Below are 26,300 nucleotides of genomic sequence, written 5' to 3'. Positions count from 1 at the left end.
ACACAGTCACATGCAGTACACCCAGCATACATATGTAGTGTTCGATTTCACTCGGACAACTTCCGTCTTTCTTCGAACACCGCTTTATTTACAACTCTCAGCATGTCCTCCACATTCCACAGTATCCTGGTCGCCACGGCTCGCTCGCCGTGCTTCACTCGACTCGCTCGCCACCTTTGTCTCTACACTCCCCACGATTACTTCGCTTACTCCTTGTTAACTTCTTTGTCTCCGCTCTCCTCTATCACCGTCGCTATGCTCTCTCCACTGCTAACTGCTTCGTCTCTGTTCACCGATATCACCGTCACTACGCTCACTCCACTGCTAACTGCTTCGTCTCTATTCACCGCTATCACCGTCACTACGCTCACTCCACTGCTAACTGCTTCGTCTCTATTCACCGATATCACCGTCGCTACGCTCACTCGACTGCTAACTGCTTCGTCTCTATTCACCGCTATCACCGTCGCTATGCTAACTCCACTGCTAACTGCTTCGTCTCTATTCTCCGCTATCACCGTCGCTATGCTCACTCCACTGCTGGCTGTTCTTCGTCTTCAGCTCCGCTAACACTATGCTCTCTCCACTGCTGGCTATTCTCGTCTTCAGCTCCGCTATCGCTACGCTGTTCCAAGCTCCGTCTCCCACTCCGTCTCCAAGCTCTCCAAACTCCAACTCCCCGCTGTTCACTCCGAGCTCTCCAACTTCAGCCACCAACCCCCAGCTCCGTCTCCCAGTTCCGCAAACTCCAACTCCGTCTCCCACTCAGCGACTCCGCACTCAGCGTCTTCACACACAGCGACTCCGCACACAGCGACCTCGCTCACAGCGACCTCGCTCACAGCGACTTCGCACACAGCGTCTTCACACACATTGTCTTCGCACACAGCGACGTCACACACAGCGACTTCACACACAGTGACTTCGCACACAGCGACCTCGCTCACAGCGTCTTCGCACACAGCGTCTTCGCACACAGCGACTCCGACCTCCAACTCTTCACTCCAGCTCCCCTAAGCTCTCCAACTTCAACCCATCTCCAAGCTAAACTCCCTTCAACTCAACTCCCCTCTGTTGACTCCGACTCCCGCTCTTATACCCGCTCTCATTACACCCCCGATTAATTAACCCGCGTCCCAACGGCGCTCCGCGTGACCGTCGCACCTGTTTCTCGCCAGACTTCAAGATGCCTCTCCAGCCCCGGCAACAGCACCAACCAATCACAGCCGTCCTTGGCTCTCCCAACCTAATTGCCCTCACATAACCTGTACTGTATTTGTTATCATGTAATCACGCTGTTTCCACAACGCAACTTCGTACTCCACTACACATATAAACACATTACACAGAACATACACATACGTTCAACACGCACACGCAGTACACCTAGAAAATACAGGGTGTCCATACAATATTTATTGAACAAATAAAACAAATTCTAGTCAACCTGCACCTACCGATACATCGGGACATAAACCCGGCACCGCCTGTTCGCCTAAAATCACGGCACCCTTTCTGGATCACAGCAGCCTCACTCCACCCCACAAATATAAATGAAGGTGAGACATAGCAGAAAGTCTGGACTGCGGCCGACGTAAAAAAAAACATCTCATACAGAACCCTACCGTCGAACCTCCCGGTTTCAACCTTCCACACTACCAATAGTCCAACCATCAACTAAATCAGGACCGTGCATGGCCGATGGGGCCACATGATGCACAAACGGTGCATCAAATTTTCAGCACCCTCCGAGTGAGGCCGCAAATCCCAAACCATCGACTATATTGTAAAAACTCTGCTGCTGCTGTCTTCCCTCCTTTAAAAGAGGAATGGACGAGACCCACTCTGCTTCTGAACAATGGAGTGGATACCAAATCTAAAATTACACTTTTCATCTGTTGTTACACTGGTCTACAATTGTTTAGACGTCGTCTGCTTCAGAGATGAAATGTGCCGTTTATTATGGATTTTGATTTTTTGAATTAAAATATGATAAAACAAGTGATTGGCTACTGTTCCCAAGATATTTAGGTTTTTACATTTTACGTCTATGTATATTGTGTAGATGATAGAGTTTTACTCATAAACTGTAAACCTCAGTCTTTTCATGTGTTCACAGTTGCTTTATATGATAACATGTCACCTGCCCTGTTCATGTAACACTTTAATAATCAGCAAAAGGGTTATATACATAACACTTATTATGAAACAAAAGGCAAAAAACTATTATGCATATATAGTGGAGTCACAGACGTACTTCTTGGAGGCAACACATTTACAGTGAGGGAAAAAAAGTATTTGATCCCCTGCTGATTTTGTACGTTTGCCCACTGACCAAGAAATGATCAGTCAATAATTTTAATGGTAGGTTTATTTTAACAGTGGGAGACAGAATAACAACAACAAAATCCAGAAAGACGCATGTCAAAAATGTTATAAATTGATTTGCATTTTAATGAGGGAAATAAGTATTTGACCCCTCTGCAAAACATGACTTAGTACTTGGTGGCAAAACCCTTGTTGGTAATCACAGAGGTCAGACGTTTCTTGTAGTTGGCCACCAGGTGTGCACACATCTCAGGAGGGATTTTGTCCCACTCCTCTTTGCAGATCTTCTCCAAGTCATTAAGGTTTCGAGGCTGACGTTTGGCAACTCGAACCTTCAGCTCCCTCCACAGAAAGATTTCTGGCTCCCAGGTGTCTTTTATACAGGTAACGAGCTGAGATTAGGAGCACACTCTTAAAGGGATTAGGAGCACACTCTTAAAGGGAGTGCTCCTAATCACAGCTTGTTACCTGTGTAGTGGAGTAGAAAGGTGCGTATTGCATGGAAACAGAGGCAGTGCGGTTCATGTTGGGTCAGCCTGTAACGAAGGCAAATACAGTGCAGGTTATGTTGGGGCAATTAAGCTGGGAGAGCCAAGGACGGCTGTGATTGGTTGGTGCTGTTGCCGGGGCCGGAGAGGAGTCTGGAAGTCTGGCGAGAAGCAGGTGAGCGATCACGCGGAGTGCCGTTGGGAGGCGGACTAATTAATTGGGGCGTAATGAGAGCGGGGATAAATTGGAGCAGGGAGTTGGAGTTTGGAGGGCTTGGAGTCAACAGGGGGAATTGAAGTGTGGAGAGTTTGAGAGACAGAGTTGGAAGACAGAGTTTGAGAAACAGAGTTTGAGAGACAGAGTTGGAAGGCAGAGTTTGAGAGAGAGTTTGAGAGACAGAGTTTGGAAGACAGAGTGGAAGGTAGACGGAGTTGGAGACGGAGCTTGGAGCAAAGACGAAGTAGTTAGCGGTGGAGAGAGCGTAGCGATAACGAAGCTGAACAAAAACGAAGTAGTTAGCGGTGGAGACAGCATAGCGATAGCGAAGCTGAACAAAGACGAAGTAGTTAGCGGTGGAGAGAGCGTAGCGATAGTGAAGCTGAACAAAGACAAAGTAGTTAGCGGGGAGAGCGTAGCGATAGTGGAGCTGGAGACAAGAACAGCCAGCAGTGGAGTGAGCACAGTGACGGTGATAGCGGTGAACAGGGATAAAGCAGTAGCAGTGGAGTGAGCATAGTGACGGTGATAGCGGTGAACAAAGACGAAGTTAGCAGTGGAGAGAACATAGCGACGGTGATAGCGGAGAGCGGAGATGAAGAAGTTAGCGGCGGAGTAAGCGAAGTAATCGTTGGGAGTAAGCAAATAGTGGGGAGTGGAGAGACAAAGGCGGCGAGCGAGTCGAGTGAAGCACGGCGGGCGAGCCGTGGCGACCTGGATATTGTGGAATGTGGAGGACATGCTGAGAGTTGTAAATAAAGCGGCGTTCGGAGAAAGACAGAAGTTGTCCGAGTGAAATCGAACACTACACCTGTATAAAAGACACCCGTCCACAGAAGCAATCAATCAGATTCCAAACTCTCCACCATGGCCAAGACCAAAGAGCTCTCCAAGGATGTCAGGGACAAGATTGTAGACCTACACAAGGCTGGAATGGGCTACAAGACCATTGCCAAACAGCTTGGTGAGAAGGTGACAACAGTTGGTGCGATTATTCGCAAATGGAACAAAATAATCTGTCAATCTCCCTCGGCCTGGGGCTCCATGCAAGATCTCACCTCGTGGAATTGCAATGATCATGAGAACGGTGAGGAATCAGCCCATAACTACACGGGAGGATCTTGTCATTGATCTCAAGGCAGCTGGGACCATAGTCACCAAGAAAACAATTGGTAACACACTACGCCGTGAAGGACTGAAATCCTGCAGCACCCGCAAGGTCCTCTTGCTCAAGAAAGCACATATACATGCCCGTCTGAAGTTTGCCAACGAATATCTGAATGATTCAGAAGACAACTGGGTGAAAGTGTTGTGGTCAGATGACACCAAAATGGAGCTCTTTGGCATCAACTCAACTCGCCGTGTTTGGAGGAGGAATGCTGCCTATGACCCCAAGAACACCATCCCCACCGTCAAACATGGAGGTGGAAACATTATGCTTTGGGGGTGTTTTTCTGCTAAGGGGACAGGACAACTTCACCGCATCAAAGGAACGATGGACGGGGCCATGTACCGTCAAATCTTGGGTGAGAACCTCCTTCCCTCAGCCATGGCATTGAAAATGGGTCATGGATGGGTATTCCAGCATGACAATGACCCAAAACACACGCCCAAGGCAACAAAGGAGTGGCTCAAGAAGAAGCACATTAAGGTCCTGGAGTGGCCTAGCCAGTCTCCAGACCTTAATCCCATAGAAAATCTGTGGATGGAGCTGAAGGTTCGAGTTGCCAAATGTCAGCCTCGAAACCTTAATGACTTGGAGAAGATCCCTCCTGAGATGTGTGCAAACCTGGTGGCCAACTACAAGAAACGTCTGACCTCTGTGATTGCCAACAACGGTTTTGCCACCAAGTACTAAGTCATGTTTTGCAGAGGGGTCAAATACTTATTTCCCTCATTAAAATGCATTTTAATTTATAACATTTTTCTGGATTTTTTTTGTTATTCTGTCTCTCACTGTTCAAATAAACCTACCATTAAAATTATAGACTGATCATTTCTTTGTCGGTGGGCAAACGTACAAAATCAGCGGGGGATCAAATACCTTTTTCCCTCACTGTATTTATACCAACACGTAACACACAAAGGGGTAGCTGCCCCTTTATCAGATAACAGCCTAGGGTGGTGGACCACCCGGCTAAACTACACTAACACACTGGACCCGACTCCGGCTCAGATCCAGGTCCACTTGTTGGTGACTATTCTTGGACGTAGAACGTAGATCTACAGATGATGGTAGCAACGCTGAACCCGGTCCCTGTGGGGACCGGGTTTATATGCTCCGCCTTTGGCCACGCCCAACTTCGAGAGAGTTCTAGCTCTATCTCGACCCTTCCCGTAGGATATTTCCCCTGACACGTGACCACCCCCTAGCCCCCAGCTTCGGGACCCATGCAGACTTTACTGGTCACGTGCCTTCGGGGTCAACCAGAGTGCCATGGGCCAGGGTAACCTCATCCCATGGCTGACACTCTCCCACTCCCTCCGGTAGGAGACAGCACTGCACGCCACGCGTGGTGCCACTGCGCTATCCCAGCGCTCACCAAGCCCCCACTAGGGCTGGTACTACACCCACCTACGGAGTGTCCGTGATGACAATGCATCGCACGCCGTGCCTCGCTAGAGCCGGCATTGCTCGGTGACATTCACAATGTTGCTACATACGTGATGTCCGCAATTTGAGTACATCGCACGCTGTGCTCCTCTCGGGCCGGCACCACAGTGACATCCGCGATGTCACTACATATAAGTACATCGTTTAGTCCTTATTCAGTGTCTACTTGGCACTTCCTGGCTTGTATTTGTAGTGACATCGGGGATGTCACTGTATGGTGCCCAGGAGGGCCGTGGCGTGCGATGTCCCTACATCGCCGACAGCACCGGGTGGGTTGCTGTTTGAGGCTGGCGCTAACACAGCACGGCGTGCGATGCACCGTCATCGCGTACACCCCGTAAGCGGGTGTAGTACCAGCCCCAGTGGAGCTTGGTGAGCGCTGGGATAGCATGGGCACCACGTGTGTAGTGCGGGCTCCCACCAGGGGGACTGGGAGAGTGTCAGCCCAGGGGCAGGGTTGCCCCGGGCCATGGCACTCTGGTTGACCCCGTAGACACGTGATCCGGAGTGTCCATAGAGAGGGCCCCAGGTGGGGGGAGCTAGTGGGTGATCATGTGTCCAGGGAGAGCTCTCGAGAGGGATCGAGGGGGAGCTAGAATGCTCGAGGTGGGCGGGGCCTGGGGCGGAACGGCCCTGACCCGGCGGGGATATAAGGTGGGTCCCTGGGAGGGACCAGGGTTCTTTGTTCGATAGCTGGAAGCCCTACGTCTAAAAGCTGGAAGCTCTACGTCCTACAAGGCATCAATACGTGGTCGGGGACCCGAGTGAGGGCCCGACCCTTCGTAGCTGTAACTCCTACGTATAGTGTAGTTAGCTAGGTGGTCATCACCCTAGGCTGTATCTGGTGAAGGGGCAGTTACCCCTTCGTGTTAACGTGTTGATCTTTCAATAAACGTGTTGCCTCCAAAGAACATTAGTATATTCAGCTAGCAGTAGACTATGTCTACACGTCGCAGATCACGTACCAGGACGTCGGACAGCGAGAACCTCGTGCCGCCTACAGCTTCGGAGGATGCGGTGGAGACGCTGCCAGCGGAGCAGGACGCCAGCCGGCCACTCGATGCTTCGCCGTCGGCGGAGGCGTCCCTCCGGGAGGCGCACGGTCGCCTCGCAGAGCTCCTCCACGCTGCGGCCTCGCTCCTCACGGATATCACCCCATCGGTCTCGCCGGTGAAGGACGGAGTGGCGACGCTGCTCGTGGACGGCGACCCATCCGCCATTTCGCAACAGGGCTGGAAACTCGGTGGCACAGCCCGCGCTTTTGGCCGCAATTTTGTCGCTGGCCCGGAGCGCACAGCCCGCCAAAATTGAAGGCGCGCCGTCGGCGCCGATGGACATCCCGGCTCTCCGACATCGGCGCCGATGGACATCCCGGCTCTCCGACATCGGCTTCCCTTCATTAAGGAGTTCGCGGCTACCAGTGGCGACTGGCGGGATGGACGGAGACGGAGGCGCTGCGGGCGTTGCCTGCTGCCCTCGGCGACGACGCCCTTGCAGCATTTCTCGCCATCCTGCCGCCGGAAATATCCACCCTCACGCAGGCTTTCGACCAGATGGCATCTTTTGATTTAAAGCTTTCGTGACTGCAGGGCGAAAGCCTACGTGTTAAAAAGGGATTCATATTCTTGGTTCTTTCGGTAAAGTCACCACGTAGAAGGGAAACAATAAAATAATAAAAATATAAAACAATAAAATTCTCACGACATTTCGACTGCAACACAAGCAATCATCATCAGGTGTGAAAAACACCGCCACTTTTTTCAAATTTTCTTGCTGTTTTTTACACCTGATGATGATTGCTTGTGTTGCAGTCGAAACATCGTGAGAGTTTATTATTTTATATTTTTATTATTTTATTGTTTCCCTTCTACGTGACTGTACTGAAAGAACCAAGAATACAGATGGCATCTATTTACGAGCCTCCAGCGAACACGCGCCACAAAATCGCCATGTGACGGAAGGGGAAGAACGAGTCAGCCCTCGCCTTCCGCAGCACGCTTTGGCGCTGGCGAAAGCCTAAAATGGACGATGGAATCGACGCGTTGGTCCTCGAGAGATTGCTTGCGAAAACCCTTCACACCATCCTTCCAGCTGAAGATTGTGACGTCTCGTCTCTTTAAGTCTCTAAGCGTATCCAAGCCCAGAAACTTCTACAACGGGACAGGGCGCTGGTGACATGTGCCGTGTCCCGCACGGAGCCGGCGCCGCTGGATAGAGAGGAGCCCCTGTCAGCATGCGCGTCGACTTGGGGTGGTGGCGAGCGGGGTGGCGGTGGCGCGCGACGGACGGACGAGCAGTGGAGGCCAAGATTGTCGTCTCGTTCCAGAGGCGGCCGTGTCACTTGCTACAATTGCGGCCTGTTGGGGCACGTGTCATCGGGCTGCCGCGTACCACGACGGGGTTTCCCAGCATCACCGCCATCCTACGCTCCCCTGCACTCTAAGGCGAGTCGCGACGCACTCCACGCTCGACCCCTGGCCTCATCTCACCCATCTAGGCGCTTTGGTTCGCGTCCCGGTCGTGCGTCGGTACGGAGGAGTCCTATGCGTAATCATGAGGTCCGGCAGCTCCGACCAGAACAGTGGTCGGAGCTGGCCCATCGAGTGGTAGCTGCGGCCGCGGGTTCATCTGCCGTGCTTGGGTTTATTGAGGGTGTGGAAATTAGGATGCTAGTTGACACAGGTGCGTCAGCAACTATCATCTCGGAGTTGATTTACAATATTTTGCCCCCCAAGTGTCAGGTTCTAGACCCTGTTGATGCACCGTGTTTCGCCGCTAAGGGCGGCTCATTGGGTATTATCGGTCGGATAACGGCCGAGGTGCGCATCGCTGACGTAAAATTGTCGGGGCACATTCTTGTCTCCACGTCCCTGGCTGTTCCATGCTTATTTGGAACCGATTTCCTGGGCAGGATGCTCTTGAAAATCCGCATTGACCGTGGCTGTTTGGAATTGACATCCGGCCGTCGTATCGCATTTTTGCCTTCCCCCACACGATTGTGTATGGCCAACGCTACGGTGCAGGTGCTCGCGCGTCGAACGGTGAGGATTCCTCCTGGCGCGCAGATGTTAGTTCCCCTCCGCTTGAGGAAGCCGCTCGATTTGGGAGCTACGGAGAATGGAATTGCTTTGGGTCCTTCCAACAAGGTCAGTTGCGGACTGACTTTGGTGGCGGCTCAAACGACAGTGTCTAATGACCAGGAGGCTTTTATTCAGGTTCTTAATGCTGGGTTGGACACCATGGTCATCCAGGAGGATAAGGTGTTGGCTCATGCATCGCCGGCACGTCCGGAAGGGGGCGTCATCGGGAATGTGGATGCTGAGCCTCACACGCGACAATCCCGTGATGTCGATGAAAGTTGGATTGACAAACTGTGCACTTAAAGTGGTACCTTGTCCGCGGACCAGATAGGGAAGCCGCGGATGTTCTTGCATGAGTTTTCGGATATTTTTGGCAAGGGTAAATTTGATATTGGATGCACGTCGCTTCTGAGTTACCACATTGATACGGGCAACGCGGCCCCTATCCGGTAGAATCCCTCCAGGCTGAGCCCGGCGGAGAAGGAACATGTTCAGCTGGCGGTTGATGAGATGTTGGTCGCAGACATCATCTCACCATCCACTAGTCCCTGGGGAGCTCCAATTGTGCTTCTGAAGAAGCACGACGGGAGCTCGCGATTTTGGGTCGATTTTAGGAAACTTAATAAGGTCTCTGTTGCGGATGCATATCCCTTGCCTTGCATGGATGATTCGCTCGACGCTTTGGCGGTGGCACGTTTCTTCTCCACCCTGTATCTCCTATCCGGGTTCTGGCAGTTGCCGCTTGACGATGTCCCAGTGATTGTTCAAATTTAACCGGCTTCCTATGGTGCTCCATTCCGTGGGCCTACGTTCCAACGTTTGATGGAACTTGTCCTGACGGGTCTCCAATGGGACTCATGTTTGATATATCTCGACGATGTAATCGTCTTCAGCCGCACTTTGGAAGACCATTTGCTCCGCTTGCGTGCTCTTTCTCAAAATGTGTGCGGCTAACCTTAAACTTAAACCTCAGAAATGTCACCTTCTCCAGAAATCGGTTCGGTATCTTGGCCACATTGTTAACGAATCGGGTATTGCGACCGACCCGGAGAAGACTGCGTGCGTTCGAACTTGGCCGACCCCCACCTCGGTGACTGAGGAGCGCAGTTTCATTGGCTATCGCCGTTTTGTTGCTGGGTTCGCGTCAATTGCTAAACCTCTCCGTGCGTTAACGGCTGACGGTCATAAGTTTCATTGGGGGGAGGAGGAGGAGGAGGAGGCAGCATTTCGTGCCATCCGCAATGGTTTGGTGAACGCCCCTCCCCTGCGTTATCCGGATTTTTCATTGCCGTTCTGCCTCGATACGAACGCTAGCAATACCGGTATTGGTGCCGTCTTGTCGCAGGTTGTTGACGGGGTGGAGAGAGTTGTTGCGTACGGCAGAACGGTGCTGTCTACGGCCGAACGACGTTATTGCGTTACGCGCCATGAATTGCGAGCCATTGTGGTTTTTGTGCAGCAATATCGCCCCTACTTGTACGGCAGACGATTTGAGGTGCGCTCCGATCATTCAGCGCTCCAATATGCACTGCGTGTGGATCAGCCGTCAGGCCAATTATCACGCTGGTTAGAGATCCTGCAGGACTTCTCGTTCCACGTTACGTACCGCAGGGGTTCTCGCCATACGAACGCCGATGCCCTGTCGTGATTGACAACGACCGGAGGTTCTGCATATTTTTCGGGTTCCTGGAAATGTTAACTGACCGATATGGCCTCGCCCACTCCTCTCGTGCCATCTGCCGATGCCACGACAGGCGGCACGGGCGCCGGTCCAGGCGCACGAGACGGGGTCCTCGGTCTGGATTACGTGGAATGGGGGACACCTTCAGGCGGAAGATGCTTCGCTACTCAAATTGCGGCGTCGTGTGAGGGAAGCTGATGGGGGCGATGATCGATGGGGCGTCGCCTTGGTGGTTCTGCGGGGCAGCTTACTCATGCATTGGGACGGGGGGCTGCGCCGTTGTATGATAGTTGTCCCCACTGCCCTGCGAGGCAAGGCTGTTTGGGCAGTGCACGAGGGTCTATTGCACCTAGGCGTGCAGAAGACGCTGGCTATGCTCAAACGGGATTTCTATTGGCCGGCCATGTCCGCGGATGTGGACGATTTGCTCAAAGGGTGCGTGCAGTGCGCTCGGCGGAAGCCACCGTCGAAACCCTGCCGACCCCCATTGCAATCGATTCAGGCATCGCGCGTCAATGAAATTGTTGCTCTGGACATACCGTTTCCCACTACCGCTCGAGGGAACAAATACCTGCTTGTGGTGGTCGAGTATTTTTCTCAATAGCCTGTTGCTTGGCCGCTTCCTAACGGGACGGGGGGCTGCGCCGTTATACCATAGTTGTCCCAACAAGCTAACATCGGCGATGCATACCTCGGCCGTGATCCAATCGATGATACCCAATGAGCCGCCATCAGCAGCGACACACGGCGCATCGACAAGGTCGAGAACCCAACACTTAGGGGGCAGAATGTTAAAGATCAGGACCGTAATGATAGTTGCCGATTCACCCGTGTAGATCAGCATCCTTAATTCCGCACCCTTGAAAGACCCAAGCACCATAGACAAACCCCCGGTTGCAGCCACTACTCGATGGGCCAGCTCCGACCACTGACCCGGTCGGAGCTGACGCACCTCGTGATTACGCGTAGGACTTTCCCGTTCCGACGCGCGATCAGGCCGCGAACCAAATTGCCTAGATGGGTGAAGTGAGGCCAGGGGTCGAGTGTCGAGTGCATCGCAACATGCTTCAGGGTGTAAGGAAGATCAGGATGGTGGTGATGCCGGAAGACGCCGACGTGGGAAGCGGCAGCCCGAAGCCACGTGGCCCGACAAGCCGCACTGGTAGCAGGTAACACAGCCACCTCTGGAACGAGAAGACGACCTCGACCGCCCCCGCTTGTCCGTCCGCCGCGTGCCACCATCACCCTGGTCGCCACCACTCCGAGTCGACGCGCCTTCCATAAGGGGCCCCGCTTCATTCGGTGGCCCCAGCTCCGTCTAGGTCACGGCGCAAGTCGCCAGTGCCCTGTCCCGATGCAAAAGTTGCTGGGCTCGGACGCACTTGGTGACTTTGTGGTGTGCGTCCGCCGGAGGCTCGTAGATGGATACCAGCTGGTCGAAGGCCTGCGTAAGGGTGGATCTCTCCAGCGGCTGGATGGCGAGAAACGCTGCAAGGGCGCCTTCATCAAGGGCAGCAGGTAGCGCCGCTTAAAGGCCACCCAGTCGCCATTTGGAGCCTTGAAGTCTTATCAAAGGGAAGCCGACATCGGAGAGCCGAGCTGTCCCTCGGCGCCGGTGGCGCGTGCCTTCAATTTTGGCGGGCTGTGCGCTCCGCGCCGGCGATAAACTGGCGGATGATCGCGTGGGCTGCGCCACCTAGTTTCCTGCCCGTCGTGGAACGGTGGCGGAGTCGCCACCCACAAGCGGTATTGCTACTCCTTCCGTCGCCGGCGAGCCCGCGAGGCTAAACTCCGCAAGGAGCAAAGTCGCCGGGTGGAGGAGCTCCGCGAGGCGCTCGTGCGCCTCCCCAAGGGTCGCCACCGCCGATGGGAAAGCATCGGGCGCTTGGATGGCGCCCGGCTCCACTGGCGGCGTCTTCCCCCGCATCCTTTGGAGCTGCAAGCTGCACAAAGTCCTCGTCGTCCAATGTCCAGGTACCCGGTCTGCATAGTCTACAGCTAGTTGAATAACTAGCATGCTGGCCACTTCCGACACCAGTTGTAGTGAGTCCAACTGAGTCGCAGACGTCGTTCCTTTTAGAGGCAACACATTTATTGTAACACCGTAACACAAAGGGGCAACTGTCCCTTTACCAGATACAGCCTAGAGTGGTGACCACCCAGCTAACTACACTATCCAGAGTTACTGCTACGAAGGGTCGAACCCTCACTCCGGTCTCCGACCACGTGGTTGCCTCATAGGACGAAGAGTTTCAGCTTGAGACGTAGAGCTTCCCGCTTGCAGATGTTGAGCTTCCAGCTTGTAGATGTTAAGCTTTCAGCTTGTAGAATGCAGCGACCCCGGTCCCTCTCAGGGACCCGCCTTATATCCCCCTACAGTCGGGGCCGCTCCGCCCACGGCCCCACCTGGCTTCTCGAGTATTCTCGTTCCCTCTCGATCCTTCTCAAGAGCTCTCCCCAGACACGTGATCAGCCACTAGTCCCCCCACCTGGTGCCCCGTGTGGACATTCCGGATAACGTGTCTACGGGGTCAACTAAAGTGTCACGGCCCGGGGCAACCCTGCCCCTGGGCTGAAACTCCCCCCCGGGGGAGCCCCCACCACACGCGATCTAACCCAAAAACCTTTATTATGAGGTTCTGTTTGTGAGGCCCGTTGATTGGTCGAATTGATCGTAAGTCGACAAAACTAATTGGACAAGAGCCCAACGACAACACGGAGATAACTAAATTTGGTGAAAAAAGAACTGCTTGCAAATGCCTACTTCGCACTGGTGAAACGAACCACCCAACTATTTGCTTTGGCGGAGCGATCCTCCGCCAGCTGTAATGAGTCCTCACATCAACGCTGCGAGTGTCTGTTGAGAATGTCTGTAAATGCGCGTCTATATGTTTTGTGCATGTTTGTGTGTCACGAGCAGTAGTGTAGCAGTTACTGCTACACTGTGCTACTAATTCGGCGACCCGAGTTCGATTCCCCCTCACGCCCAACTCCAGTGACGATTATCGAAACCGCTCCTGGGCGTCCCCGAGGTCGACTTAGCTTAAAATTAGTACCTAGTGCAGTGTATAAATATCGCCACTAGGGAGACAAAGGCGGTCGGCCATAGAGCTGGCCACCCACCCTCGTGTGCTGGCCTTCATAAGTGCTCGCTAACAGCACTTGCCCCAACCGTCTGTTAAGGCTGTATCGGGGACCTGTCTTTTGTGTGCCTTAACAGTTGTGACGATTATCCCAGTACCTAGGTCTGCTTCACCTCAAATGCCTATCTGTTGCAGTGTGTAAACAACACCACTGGGGAGACAAAGGCGGGCTGGTGTGGTGCTGGCCACTCACCTCCTCTTGTGCCGTTTTGGCCTTCAGATGTGCTGCTTGCTAACAGCACTTGCCCAAACAGTCTGTTCAGGCTATATGGGGAATCTTTATTTTTGTGTGCACATATGAATGTCAGTGTATGTGCGTGTCTTCGGGACAGACCCCCTTCGTAAATCGGGGACTACCCAAATCCTAGCCGAAGGTCCGCTGGTTCCTGCTAGTATGAAAATAATACACACATTACACACTCACAAGCAGTACACCCAGTGTGTGTGTGTAATGTGTGTATATTGTTTTACTGCTGAAGCATCTTGAGCAAAGATTCGGTATTTGTGGAACTCACTTTCCTTGTTTGTTTCATATGTAATGGGTAGAACTTAAAGTGTACCACAATGGCCATTTATCATCAACTGTTCATGTATGCATGCTGAACTTCTTTTGCACCGTACGTAGCCAACTATGCTAATCGGACGTGCATGTCACTTGTTAAGTGCCGCAAGGGTCTGCTGTATGCCCTATACTTTTCATCATCTATACCTCCGAGTTATTGGAATTGGTAGACTAACATGGGATTAATCTACACATATTTGCAGATTATACTCAGCTTTACACCCATTATGAGCCCGATGTCATAGCAGCATCAGCCATTTCTCTTGAACAATGTATTATCATTGTCAGTTGCTGAATGGCATCCAATGGACTGAAGCTGAATGTATAAACACATGTGATCTGGCTGGGCACCTCCCATAGCCATGCCATGTGGGCACTTGTATACAAGTGCCTACATGGCATGGCACCTCGTTATTTGTCGGAGTTATGCACGACTATCGCCAATGATCGGAAATGATAACACCTGAGATCTGCTGCTCGTAATGATCCCGTTATATGAACCCTGCCTAAAGATGCGTGGCGACCGTGCTTTTCAGAAGGCGAGCCGTCGCATGGAATTATCAACCCTATAATCTCAAGAACATAAACCTTGAGTTCAACCACTTCAAAGGAGAACTTAAAATCAATTTGATGAACAGTGTGACCAGAGAGTGATGTGCATTAGAGATGCTATAAGTATGATTTTACGATTCTTAAATTACTAATGACATTATTTTGCACACAATATACAGACATTATACACTTATAAGTAGTACACCCAGCAGATATACATACTCACATGCAGTACACCCAAACATAAACATTGCACACAATATACACACATTACACATTCATACGCAGTACACCTAGGAAATATACATACACAATGCACACAATATACAGAATCCAAATCAGTACACACAATGCACCAACAAAAACAACTGCCATTCACCACTAAGTGGTGGTGACATCACAACGGCGCCTGTGCCAGGCCAGGTGAACTTTGAGGCCACAGTGTCAAAAGCTCGATGAGAGGCCACGGGACAGACCCAGGTGCCATGGATTGGCTGAGATAACTGGCATATGCATCAGCTGTGCCCCCTACAGTGCCAACTTGCTGCATTTTAGCCGCCCGACGCTCCGCTCATTTTTCTGATCATTGCTCCTATGACCTCCGTTGTTGTTGGAGGGCGACTGCCTCCAACTGCCCAGCAGAGTCCTTCACAAGCCTCCTCCATGAAGGCCGATCTTGACACCGCTGGTACCAGTCTTCGGAAAGCCCACTCAGGTCCACATCATCCTGTACTGCATCAGTCCATCTCTTCTCCAGCCTGTTTCGTGCCCGTTTCGCCTCGTTTATCCAACCAAACAAAAGCTGCTTTGACATGCAGTTACTGGGCATACAAGCTACATGACAAGCCAAAGCAGCCTTGTCTGCCGGATGAGCTCACTGATGGGACTTTGTCCAGATCTTTCAAGTATTTTTAGCTTCTCACACAATCCAGCCTGGTTAAACCCAGGATGGATTATAGGCAGGCCAGCCTAAATGTTTATAACCGATAGAGATGTTCTATTAGGGGGGGGTCCATGTTTAGCAAGCATACAGAAGGGAGGGCATGACCCTGGCTGAGAAAACCTGAAGCTTTGTGTGGAGCGAAAGACCAGGTAGCTTCCAGACAGCAGCATTACACAGCCGATGAAAATATGCTGCTTGACTGATTCAGTAAAACCTCTGCTGTCAAACCAGAGCTGAATTTCGATTTAAAGCTTTCGTGACTGCAAGGATTCATCTTCTTTGCTTTTTTTTGGTAAAGTCACGTAGAATGAGAATAAATTAATAAATTAATAAAATAACACAATACAATTCTCACGACGTTTCGGCCACAACACAAGTGGCCTTCTTCAGATGAAAGGAACAGACCTGTCGGGACGACAGAGCTTCATTCTTCAGGTGAAAGGAACAGACCTGTCGGGACGACAGGTCTGTTCCTTTCACCTGAAGGCCACTTGTATTGTGGCTGAAACGTCGTGAGAATTTTATTGTTATTTTATTTTCTTAATTTATTATTTTATTCTCATTCTATGTGACTTTACCGAAAAAAACAAAGAAGATGAAACCAGAGCTGGTCATTAGCATACTACTCATGTATGAAAACCTCTCCAATCTCTCCACAATTGCCCCATCACCAATGGGGAGTTGAGGGGGTGTTTAGTTTTGGAGGGGCTGATGGAAAGGCCCCACCCCTTTGTAGCATGCTCCAGGTCAAGCAGCGGCACCTCCAACTCCTTCTCTGAGTGAGCATAAATCACCAGATCATCAGCATACAAAATATGTTTGACCAATAGGGAGCCATCTCTCGACCGCACCCGGGCACCGATCAGCTTTCCCTTGTATTTGTAACCAGGTGGAGATTCCTCCGTTACAGCCATGCAAGGCTTCTCAAACTATGCGGTCGAAAAAGACATAAATAATGTAGGCTCTGACAAACAACATACACACATTACACACTCACACGGTACACCCAGCAGATATATACACATTACATGCAATATATACACAAAATACACTCACACACAGTACATCCAGCAGATATAGACAAATATTACATACACAATACACTACAAATACCCAGGCAGGTGCTTGGTTTTGGAGGGGCTGATGGAAAGGCCCCACCTCTTAGTAGCATGCTCCAGGCCAAGCAGCAGCAGCACCTCTAACTCCTCCTCTGAGTGAGCAGCAATCACCAGATCATCAGCATACATAACGTGGTTGACCAACAGGCAGCCAACCCTCAACTGACAAATTAAACACATTATACACACACAGTACACCACCACCACCACCACAACCATCACAACCACCACAACAACTATCAGAACAACCACCACAACAACAACCATCACAACAACCACCACAACAACAACCACCACCACAACCATCACAACTATCAGAACAACCACCACAACAACAACCACCACGTCAACCACCGCCACAACAACCAGCACCACAACAACCATCACAACAACCACCACAACAACAACCACCACGTCAACCACCGCCACGACAACCAGCACCACAACAACCACCGCCACAACAACCATCACAACAACCACCACAACAACAACCACCACAACAACCACCACAACAACCATCACAACTATCAGAACAACCACCACAACAACCACCACGTCAACCACCACCACAACAACCAGCACCACAACAACCACCGCCACAACAACCACCGCCACAACAACCACCACAACAACAACCACCACAACCATCACAACAACAACCACCACAACCATCACAACAACCACCACGTCAACCACCACCACATCAACCACCGCCACAACAACCAGCACCACAACAACCACCACAACAACCACCGCCACAACAACCACCACAACAACAACCATCACAACAACCACCACAACAACAACCACCACAACCATCACAACTATCAGAACAACCACCACAACAACCATCACAACAACCATCACAACCACCACCACAACCATCACAACAACCACCACAACAACAACCACCACCACAACCATCACAACAACCACCACAACAACCACCGCCACAACAACCACCACAACAACAACCATCACAACAACCACCACAACAACAACCACCACAACCATCACAACTATCAGAACAACCACCACAACAACCATCACAACAACCATCACAACAACCACCACAACAACCACCGCCACAACAACCATCACAACAACCACAACAACAACAACCACCACGTCAACCACCACCACAACAACAACCACCACGTCAACCACCGCCACAACAACCACCACCACCATCACAACAACCACCACCACAACAACCACCACCACCACCAAAACCATCACAACTATCAGAACCACCACAACAACGACCACCACGTCAACCACCGCCACAACAACCAGCACCACAACAACCATCACAACAACCATCACAACAACCACCACAACCATCACAACCACCACAACAACCATCACAACAACCATCACAACCACCACCACAACCATCACAACAACCACCACAACAACAACCACCACCACAACCATCACAACAACCACCACAACAACCACCGCCAGAACAACCACCACAACAACAACAACCACCACAACAACAACCACCACAACCATCACAACTATCAGAACAACCACCACAACAACAACCACCACAACCATCACAACCACCGCCACAACAACCACCACAACAACCACCACCACAACAACAACCACCACAACCATCACAACAACCACCACAACAACAACTACCACCACAACCATCACAACTATCAGAACAACCACCACAACAACAACCACCACGTCAACCACCGCCACAACAACCACAACAACAACCACCACAACCACCACAACAACAACCACCACAACAACAACCACCACAACCATCACAACAACCACCACGTCAACCACCACCACGTCAACCACCGCCACAACAACCAGCACCACAACAACCACCACAACAACCACCGCCACAACAACCACCACAACAACAACCATCACAACAACCACCACAACAACAACCACAACCATCACAACTATCAGAACAACCACCACAACAACCATCACAACAACCATCACAACAACCACCACAACAACCACCGCCACAACAACCATCACAACAACCACAACAACAACCACCACGTCAACCACCACCACAACAACAACCACCACGTCAACCACCGCCACAACAACCACCGCCACAACAACAACCACCACCACCATCACAACAACCACCACAACAACCACCACCACCACCAAAACCATCACAACTATCAGAACCACAACAACGACCACCACGTCAACCACCGCCACAACAACCAGCACCACAACAACCAGCACCACAACAACCATCACAACAACCACCACAACCATCACAACAACCGCCACAACAACCATCACAACAACCATCACAACCACCACCACAACCATCACAACAACCACCACAACAACAACCACCACCACAACCATCACAACAACCACCACAACAACCACCGCCACAACAACCACCACAACCACCACAACAACAACCACCACAACAACAACAACCACCACAACAACCACCACAACAACAACCACCACAACCATCACAACTATCAGAACAACCACCACAACAACAACCACCACAACCATCACAACCACCGCCACAACAACAACCACCACCACAACCATTACAACTATCAGAACAACCACCACAACAACAACCACCACAACCATCACAACCACCGCCACAACAACCACCACAACAACAACCACCACCACAACCATCACAACTATCAGAACAACCACCACAACAACAACCACCACGTCAACCACCGCCATAACAACCACAACAACAACCACCAAAACAACCACCAAAACAACCACCAAAACAACCACCACAACAACCACCACAACAACCACCACAACAACCACCACAACCACCACAACAACAACCACCACAACAACAACCACCACCACAACAACCACCACAACAACAACCACCACCACAACAACCACCACAACCATCACAACCACCACCACAACAACCACCACAACAACCACCACAACAACAACAACAACCACCACAACAACCACCACCACCACCACCACAACAACAACCACCACAACAACAACCACCACAACAACAACCACCACAACCACCACAACAACAACCACCACAACAACCACCACAACAATAACCACCACAACAACAACCACCACAACCACCACAACAACAACCACCACAACAACAACCACCACAACAACCACCACCACAACAACCACCACAACAACAACCACCACCACAACAACCACCACAACCATCACAACCACCACCACAACAACCACCACAACAACAACAACCACCACAACAACCACCACAACAACCACCACCACAACAACAACCACCACAATAACAACCACCACAACAACAACCACCACCACAACAACCACCACAACAACAACCACCACCACAACAACCACCACAACCATCACAACCACCACCACAACAACCACCACAACAACCACAACAACCACCACCACCACAACAACAACCACCACAACAACAACCACCACAACCACCACAACAACAACCACCACAACAACAACCACCACAACAACAACCACCACAACAACAACCACCACCACAACAACCACCACAATAACAACCACCACCACAACCACCACGACCACAACAACCACCACAACAACCACGACCACAACAACCACCACAACAACCACCACCACAACCACCACCACAACAACAACCACCACAACAACAACCACCACAACAACCACCACAACAACAACCACAACAACAACCACCACAACAACAACCACCACCACAACAACCACCACAACAACAACCACCACAACAACAACCACAACCACCACCACAACAACCACCACAACCACCACAACAACCACCACAACAACAACCACCACCACAACAACCACCACAACCATCACAACCACCACCACAACAACCACCACAACAACAACAACCACCACAACAACCACCACCACCACAACAACAACCACCACAACAACAACCACCACAACAACAACCACCACAACAACAACCACCACAACAACAACCACCACCACAACAACCACCACAACAACAACCACCACCACAACAACCACCACAACCATCACAACCACCACCACAACAACCACCACAACAACCACAACAACCACCACCACCACAACAACAACCACCACAACAACAACCACAACAACAACCACCACAACCACCACAACAACAACCACCACAACAACAACCACCACAACAACAACCACCACCACAACCACCACGACCACAACAACCACCACAACAACCACCACCACAACCACCACAACAACAACCACCACAACAACCACAACAACAACCACCACAACAACCACCACAACAACAACCATCACAACAACCACCACAACAACCACCACAACAACAACCACCACAACAACCACCACAACAACAACCACCACCACAACCATCACAACAACCACCACAACCACCACAACCATCACAACAACCACCACAACAACAACCACCACAACAACAACCACCACAACAACCACAACCATCACAACAACCACCATCACAACAACCACCACCACCACCACAACAACAACCACCACCACCACCACCGCGATGTAAACGCCGCACCTCTGCTCAGAGACGCACGGAGTCGACTCCCCGACTCCCCACTTCCTGGTTCAGGGGTCGTCGTGTGACGTCATTGGCGAGAGACGCGCTCAGAGTGAGGGGTGGGGGGGAGTGGGGAGCAGGAGGGGGGGTGTAGAGTGGGGGGGGGGGGAAGTTGGGGGGAGTAGGGGGGGGTGGGGGGATCGGAGGGGTGGGGGAGTGGGGGGTGAGGGGGTCATCCTTGATTCAAAACTGAATTTTGAAGATCACATTGATTATATCGGTAAAAGGACAAAAATAAAAATTGGTTTTCTGTATCGACACAAGCACTGCTTCCCCCCCCCCCCCCCCCAATGTTCCGTTTGGAATTGATAAAAGCTACCATACTGCCTCTACTTGACTACCGTGAGTGACATCGTGGTATAAATCAGCCCCCAATATTGTGTGGTGTCACAGCGGCTAAGCCGCTCCGTCGGAGCCGTGCCCGCAACGCAGCCACCTCCGAGCGACGGGGCCGACGCTGCTCTTTCCTCACCACCCCACATGAACACACACGCACACACACACCCCCCCGCATGAGAGCCGGTCGGCCAGGGGAGGTCACCTGGCTGACAGGTTTTCACCCAGAAAGCCCTCTCATGGGACCAATCTTCACGGTTTCCTGCGGCCAGGGAATTGGACGATCCCCCCCCCCCGAGGCTGACTCGCACCGCGGCGCCGTGACTTGTGATTGCATTTTTGCACGACGGGGCTGTGCTCAGTCACCGCGGGGAGAAAACACACACGACACACACGGGTCAGCAGGCATGTGGGAGTGTGTGGGGGGGGGGCGGAGCCACGAACGGCGGGGAAACAGGGCCGGTCCTCTGATTGGCGGGACAAATGTGCTTGTGCACCTAACGAAGCAGCCCCGCGGTCGTCCCTTTTGATGTAGAGGGTAAAACGCGGACGTCTGAGAGAGCACCGGCCCCGGCAGAGTGGCGGGAAATCCGAGCCACCTGATTGGCCGGGAAGGAAAGCGGATCAGCGCCGAATTATCTTTGATGTAGGGAGCTATAAAAGGCAAGAGAAGGTGGGGATAAGGAAGTCGTGTTCTTCTCAAGTCAGGGATCGGAGTAGCCCCCTTGCCGGCCACTGGATCGTCCGTGAGACGAGTCCCAGCGCAGCCAGGCACTGCTCCCGGCGAGAACTTCGTGCAGCCTCGGCCTCTCCACGGCTTCCCGCACATCCGAACCGTGAGTACGCAAGAGAGAGAGAGTTGGGATTTAGCGTAGGATCCTAGGGAGTTTAAGTCGAAGGGGACGAGGTAGATCGGGTTTAGACCATCGGGAGATAGGCTAGACCTGCCCTGCCGACTCAGACTGACTCGGGTAACAGTAGCTCGCAGACACGCCGGGAATAAATCGTCAGTGATCAGTAACCCTTGTCGTGTGGTTTCTGTGAGTGTGGAACGGGCGCATGGTTGTGTGAGTCCGCTCGTCGTGGTACGGAGATTTGCGCGCGGGTAACTCTGTTGAGGCGGCCATTGTGTGCGCGTCCGACCGGGGTTCCTGCGTCGCTGTACCCTGTGTGTGCGTGCGAGCGTGTATTTACCCACGTGTTCGCGCTCGCCCCTGTGTGTAGCTCATGGTTAGCATGTGCGTGTGACGAGCGGCGGTGGACTCGCCTGGGTACGCGTGGGATTATTCACACAGCCCTTTAAATAATCTCCGAGACAACCCCCCCCCAATCGGCTACACGTGTACGAGTGGCGACATTGCCCTCCGACCCCTGACCCCCGGTTCAGCGCGTGCGAGTGGTGCGCGGGGTTGTGTGAGCGGATACGTCGCGTTTGAGTGGCTGAGAAGGCGACGGATTGATTCCAGGGAGCCGCGCGCCAGCCCCGAGTTATGCCCCCCAAACAGGGCCCGCGGACCCGAGGGGCTACGGCGCGAGGAGAGGAGCCGGGGAGCGGGCAGCCCTCTCCCCACGAGCGAGGAGTCCGGAGCCTGCAGCCCTCCCGAGATCAGCCCTCCCCCGGAAGGGGAGCCAGGGGCCCGCGTCCCCCATAACTGTAATGAAGAAGCTTGACTCAATTTATCACTCGGATTTAAGATTTGCATTGAACTGCCCATATAGGACCCACCACTGTGATCTCTACATTGGGTCAAACTTAACTTATCTTAATGTTCGACGGCTTGTGCATCAGATCTTATTTATTCACGATGTACTTACAAAAAATTCCGCAGACTACCTACTGGATCTCCTCTCTGTTTCAAAGAACAAATTTGACCTCAGGTCTTCGCTCATTTACCAGCTTCACATTCCTTATTGCCGTACAAATACTGGAAGGGCCTTTGCTATTGATGCCCCCAGGGTCTGGAATGCTATCGCCAATAAACTGCAACTTAGATCACTACCTGTGAGATCTTCACTCAAAACTGCTCTAGAGGAGTTGTACACCCCTAGCTGCCACTGCTATTCAGTGGCCTGAAATCAAATGTTTCGCTCCGGATGACCGCTGCAAAGTATCTTGAGTTGTGATTATAGTGTGCTGATCTTAAAGGTGCATTGAAAAATGTTGATACTCCTACTGATGCTCCTGCTGTTATGGAGTGACTCGAGCACCCAGCTATGGCTGCAAAGTTTGGTCGTACATGTTATGTATATCGTTTATTGTAAAATTTCAATCACAGTTCCTATAATCACTGTTACATTGCTTTTATAGCTTTATTTTGGTGATTTAGAAAACGTTTTGGTTTAGCCATATTTGTTTTTTGTAGTACAGAGTTAGACTGATAACTTTAATCTAAATTGTCTAATGGTTGTTATTGTTTGACTTGCATCCCACTGGGATTTTTGCACACAGCATTGATATTCGGTGCTTTTTCTGGAAGATTTAGCTGTTTTTTCCTGGATTTTTCTGTTTATGCGTCGTCACTTTAAGATGTTTCTTGTTCATGTTTTTGTTTGTTGCGGTTGCACCCGATTCAAGAGCCGAATGGCTCACAGGGCTATACCAAATAAATGAAACTGAAAAAAAGCAGTAACAATAACAGCAGCAACAGCAATAATATAAGCAAGCACCGCAACAGGAACAAGAACAGCTACAACAATAACAGCAGTAGAAAAACAGAAGCACTGCATGCTTCATAGTCAACAAACACGATCTTATCAAGGACTGGTGAACTGGACATATTAGCCATTGCCAAAACCTGGGTATATGACTGATCGGATGTAATTAAGCATGAAGGTGCACCTAACGGATGTGAGATTGTTCATCAGCACCGTCGCGGGATGCCTGGCACCGGCAGCACGCATGGTGGTGGAATCGGAACGATTCACCGTGGAGACATCTGCGTGAATGTCTTGAGCGGCTCATCAACGATCACTGTAATTCAGAGCTGCTGCTCGTGAAAATAACGAACAGCATGGGAGGGGATTTAAACAAAAATGCAATGTAAAAAAAATTAAGGAACAAAAAACTTAATATAATAATCATGGACATACTCTGTGGTTCTTTCACCAACGTGACTTTACCGAAAGAACCAAAGAGTCTGGATCATTGCAGTCACGAAAACTTCAAATCTAGAATCATGAATATGCTTCAAAGGTAAAAAGAAAACGGCAATTTTAAAAACAGACCGGGGACCAAATAGAATGACACAGCCCCAGCGGGCAGCGAGCTGACAGCAATGTCCAACAGTTAACGCGGAGACTCATGATCACTAAATACATCATCAGAAAACTGGAGTGACACATTCGCAAAAGGCATCCCTACGACTTTGGAAATCAGCAATTTACTGAAAGTTCATCTCTGGCTGGATGACGCCTACAGCTGTACATGTGTAGTGTTGTGGATTCAGGAGACGTCGGAGATGATTCTTGGAGGCAACACTATTTATTAAAACACCTCGCTCGGCAGTACAGTCCCAGGACACTCAGGGTTACTGTCCTCCTACACCACTGTCTGGGGAGGTACTGCCTCCGGGCTAACGTGCCCTAACACAGGACTACAGTCAGGGTCCTCCGGCTATGGGTGCCTAGGGGGAGGCTATTCTAACTCGCCCTAGCCAGGGTGCGAGTTCCGACCACTGACCCACTGGACCCGGCCCTTACAAGGACGTCGGGCCAGAGGTTCCCAGGGTCTCACCACTGAGCCGCACAGAGTCCCAGCCCTGATAAGGACAGCGGGGCTAGGGGGTCTCAGGGTCCTAGCTGGTCTTCGGCTTCGGTCTTCAACTGGTCCAGATCGGCTAGGAAGGTCCCCTTTTATGCCCCTTGCCCATTGAGGGGTGGGGCTGCGTGGGATCCCAGAACCCCCGCAGCCCCCCCCCCTCCCCGTTGGGGGCGCCGAGGGGCTTAGCTGTCTGGGGTCCTGAGCCCCCAGCAGCCCCTCCCCTCTTGGGCTGGCACTGCAGCCCCTCCCGTGACGGTACGAGGTACCGTTCCATCTACGGCGCTACACATGCATTATTGCAGTGAGAAAATCCTGTAAGGTGACGCGCAATGGAGACTCTCCTGGTTACAGATCTTCTCAGACTCCACTTCACATGTGCAGGGGCCCTCCTATTCTGCGTTGTCCAAGAATTCCAAGACTTAACATGTTGAGTCAAAATTTTGATTTAAAGCTTTCGTGACTGCAGTAATTCATATTCTTAGTTTTTTCGGTAAAGTCACGTTGAAGAGAAACAACAAAATATATATAAAACAATAAAAAATTCTCACGACGTTTCGACCATAACTGATGATGACCGTTTGAGTTATGGTCGAAACGTCGTGAGAATTTTTTATTGTTTTATATATATTTTGTTATTTTGTTGTTTCTCTTCAACGTGACTTTACCGAAAAAACTAAGAATATGTTGAGTCAAGTTCTATTAGTGAGCCACCTATGAAGGCCTGCATGTACAGTGAGGGAAAAAAGTATTTGATCCCCTGCTGATTTTGTACGTTTGCCCACTGACAAATAAATGATCAGTCTATAATTTTAATGGTAGGTTTATTTGAACAGTGAGAGACAGAATAACCACAATATCCAGAAAAACGCATGTCAAAAATGTTA

The 26,300-nt window shown here is 51.2% G+C and overlaps 1 protein-coding gene across 6 annotated transcripts in view; it reads right to left on the bottom strand.

The window, feature by feature from the left end:
- Window positions 1-21,360, bottom strand: part of LOC116957749 (uncharacterized) — a 29,671-nt gene extending 8,311 nt beyond the window's left edge. Inside the window, exons 1-2 of one of the 6 annotated variants that reach the window (XM_076057825.1) lie at window positions 21,279-21,360; window positions 16,767-16,818 (exon numbers count right to left, since the gene is read on the bottom strand). Coding sequence is in view for 2 of the 6 variants with exons in the window: in XM_032980088.2 (XP_032835979.2) it covers window positions 16,722-19,393 (2,672 nt within the window). In the remaining 4 variants the exon portion in view is untranslated. Of the gene's footprint in view, window positions 1-6,612; window positions 16,065-16,721; window positions 19,436-21,278 lie in introns of those variants that run through there. The other 5 variants (XM_076057826.1, XM_032980086.2, XM_032980088.2 and 2 more) reach the window with 5 other exon arrangements.
- Window positions 21,361-26,300: the final 4,940 nt, after the last annotated feature.

Source organism: Petromyzon marinus, chromosome 85 (genome assembly GCF_048934315.1).
Source record: "Petromyzon marinus isolate PM22_M1 ecotype Great Lakes invasive population chromosome 85, UKy_Petmar_22M1.pri1.0, whole genome shotgun sequence".
Taxonomy (NCBI): Eukaryota; Metazoa; Chordata; class Hyperoartia; order Petromyzontiformes; family Petromyzontidae; genus Petromyzon; species Petromyzon marinus.
Note: the sequence above shows the minus strand (reverse complement) of the source record. Positions and strands in the feature narration are given on the sequence as shown.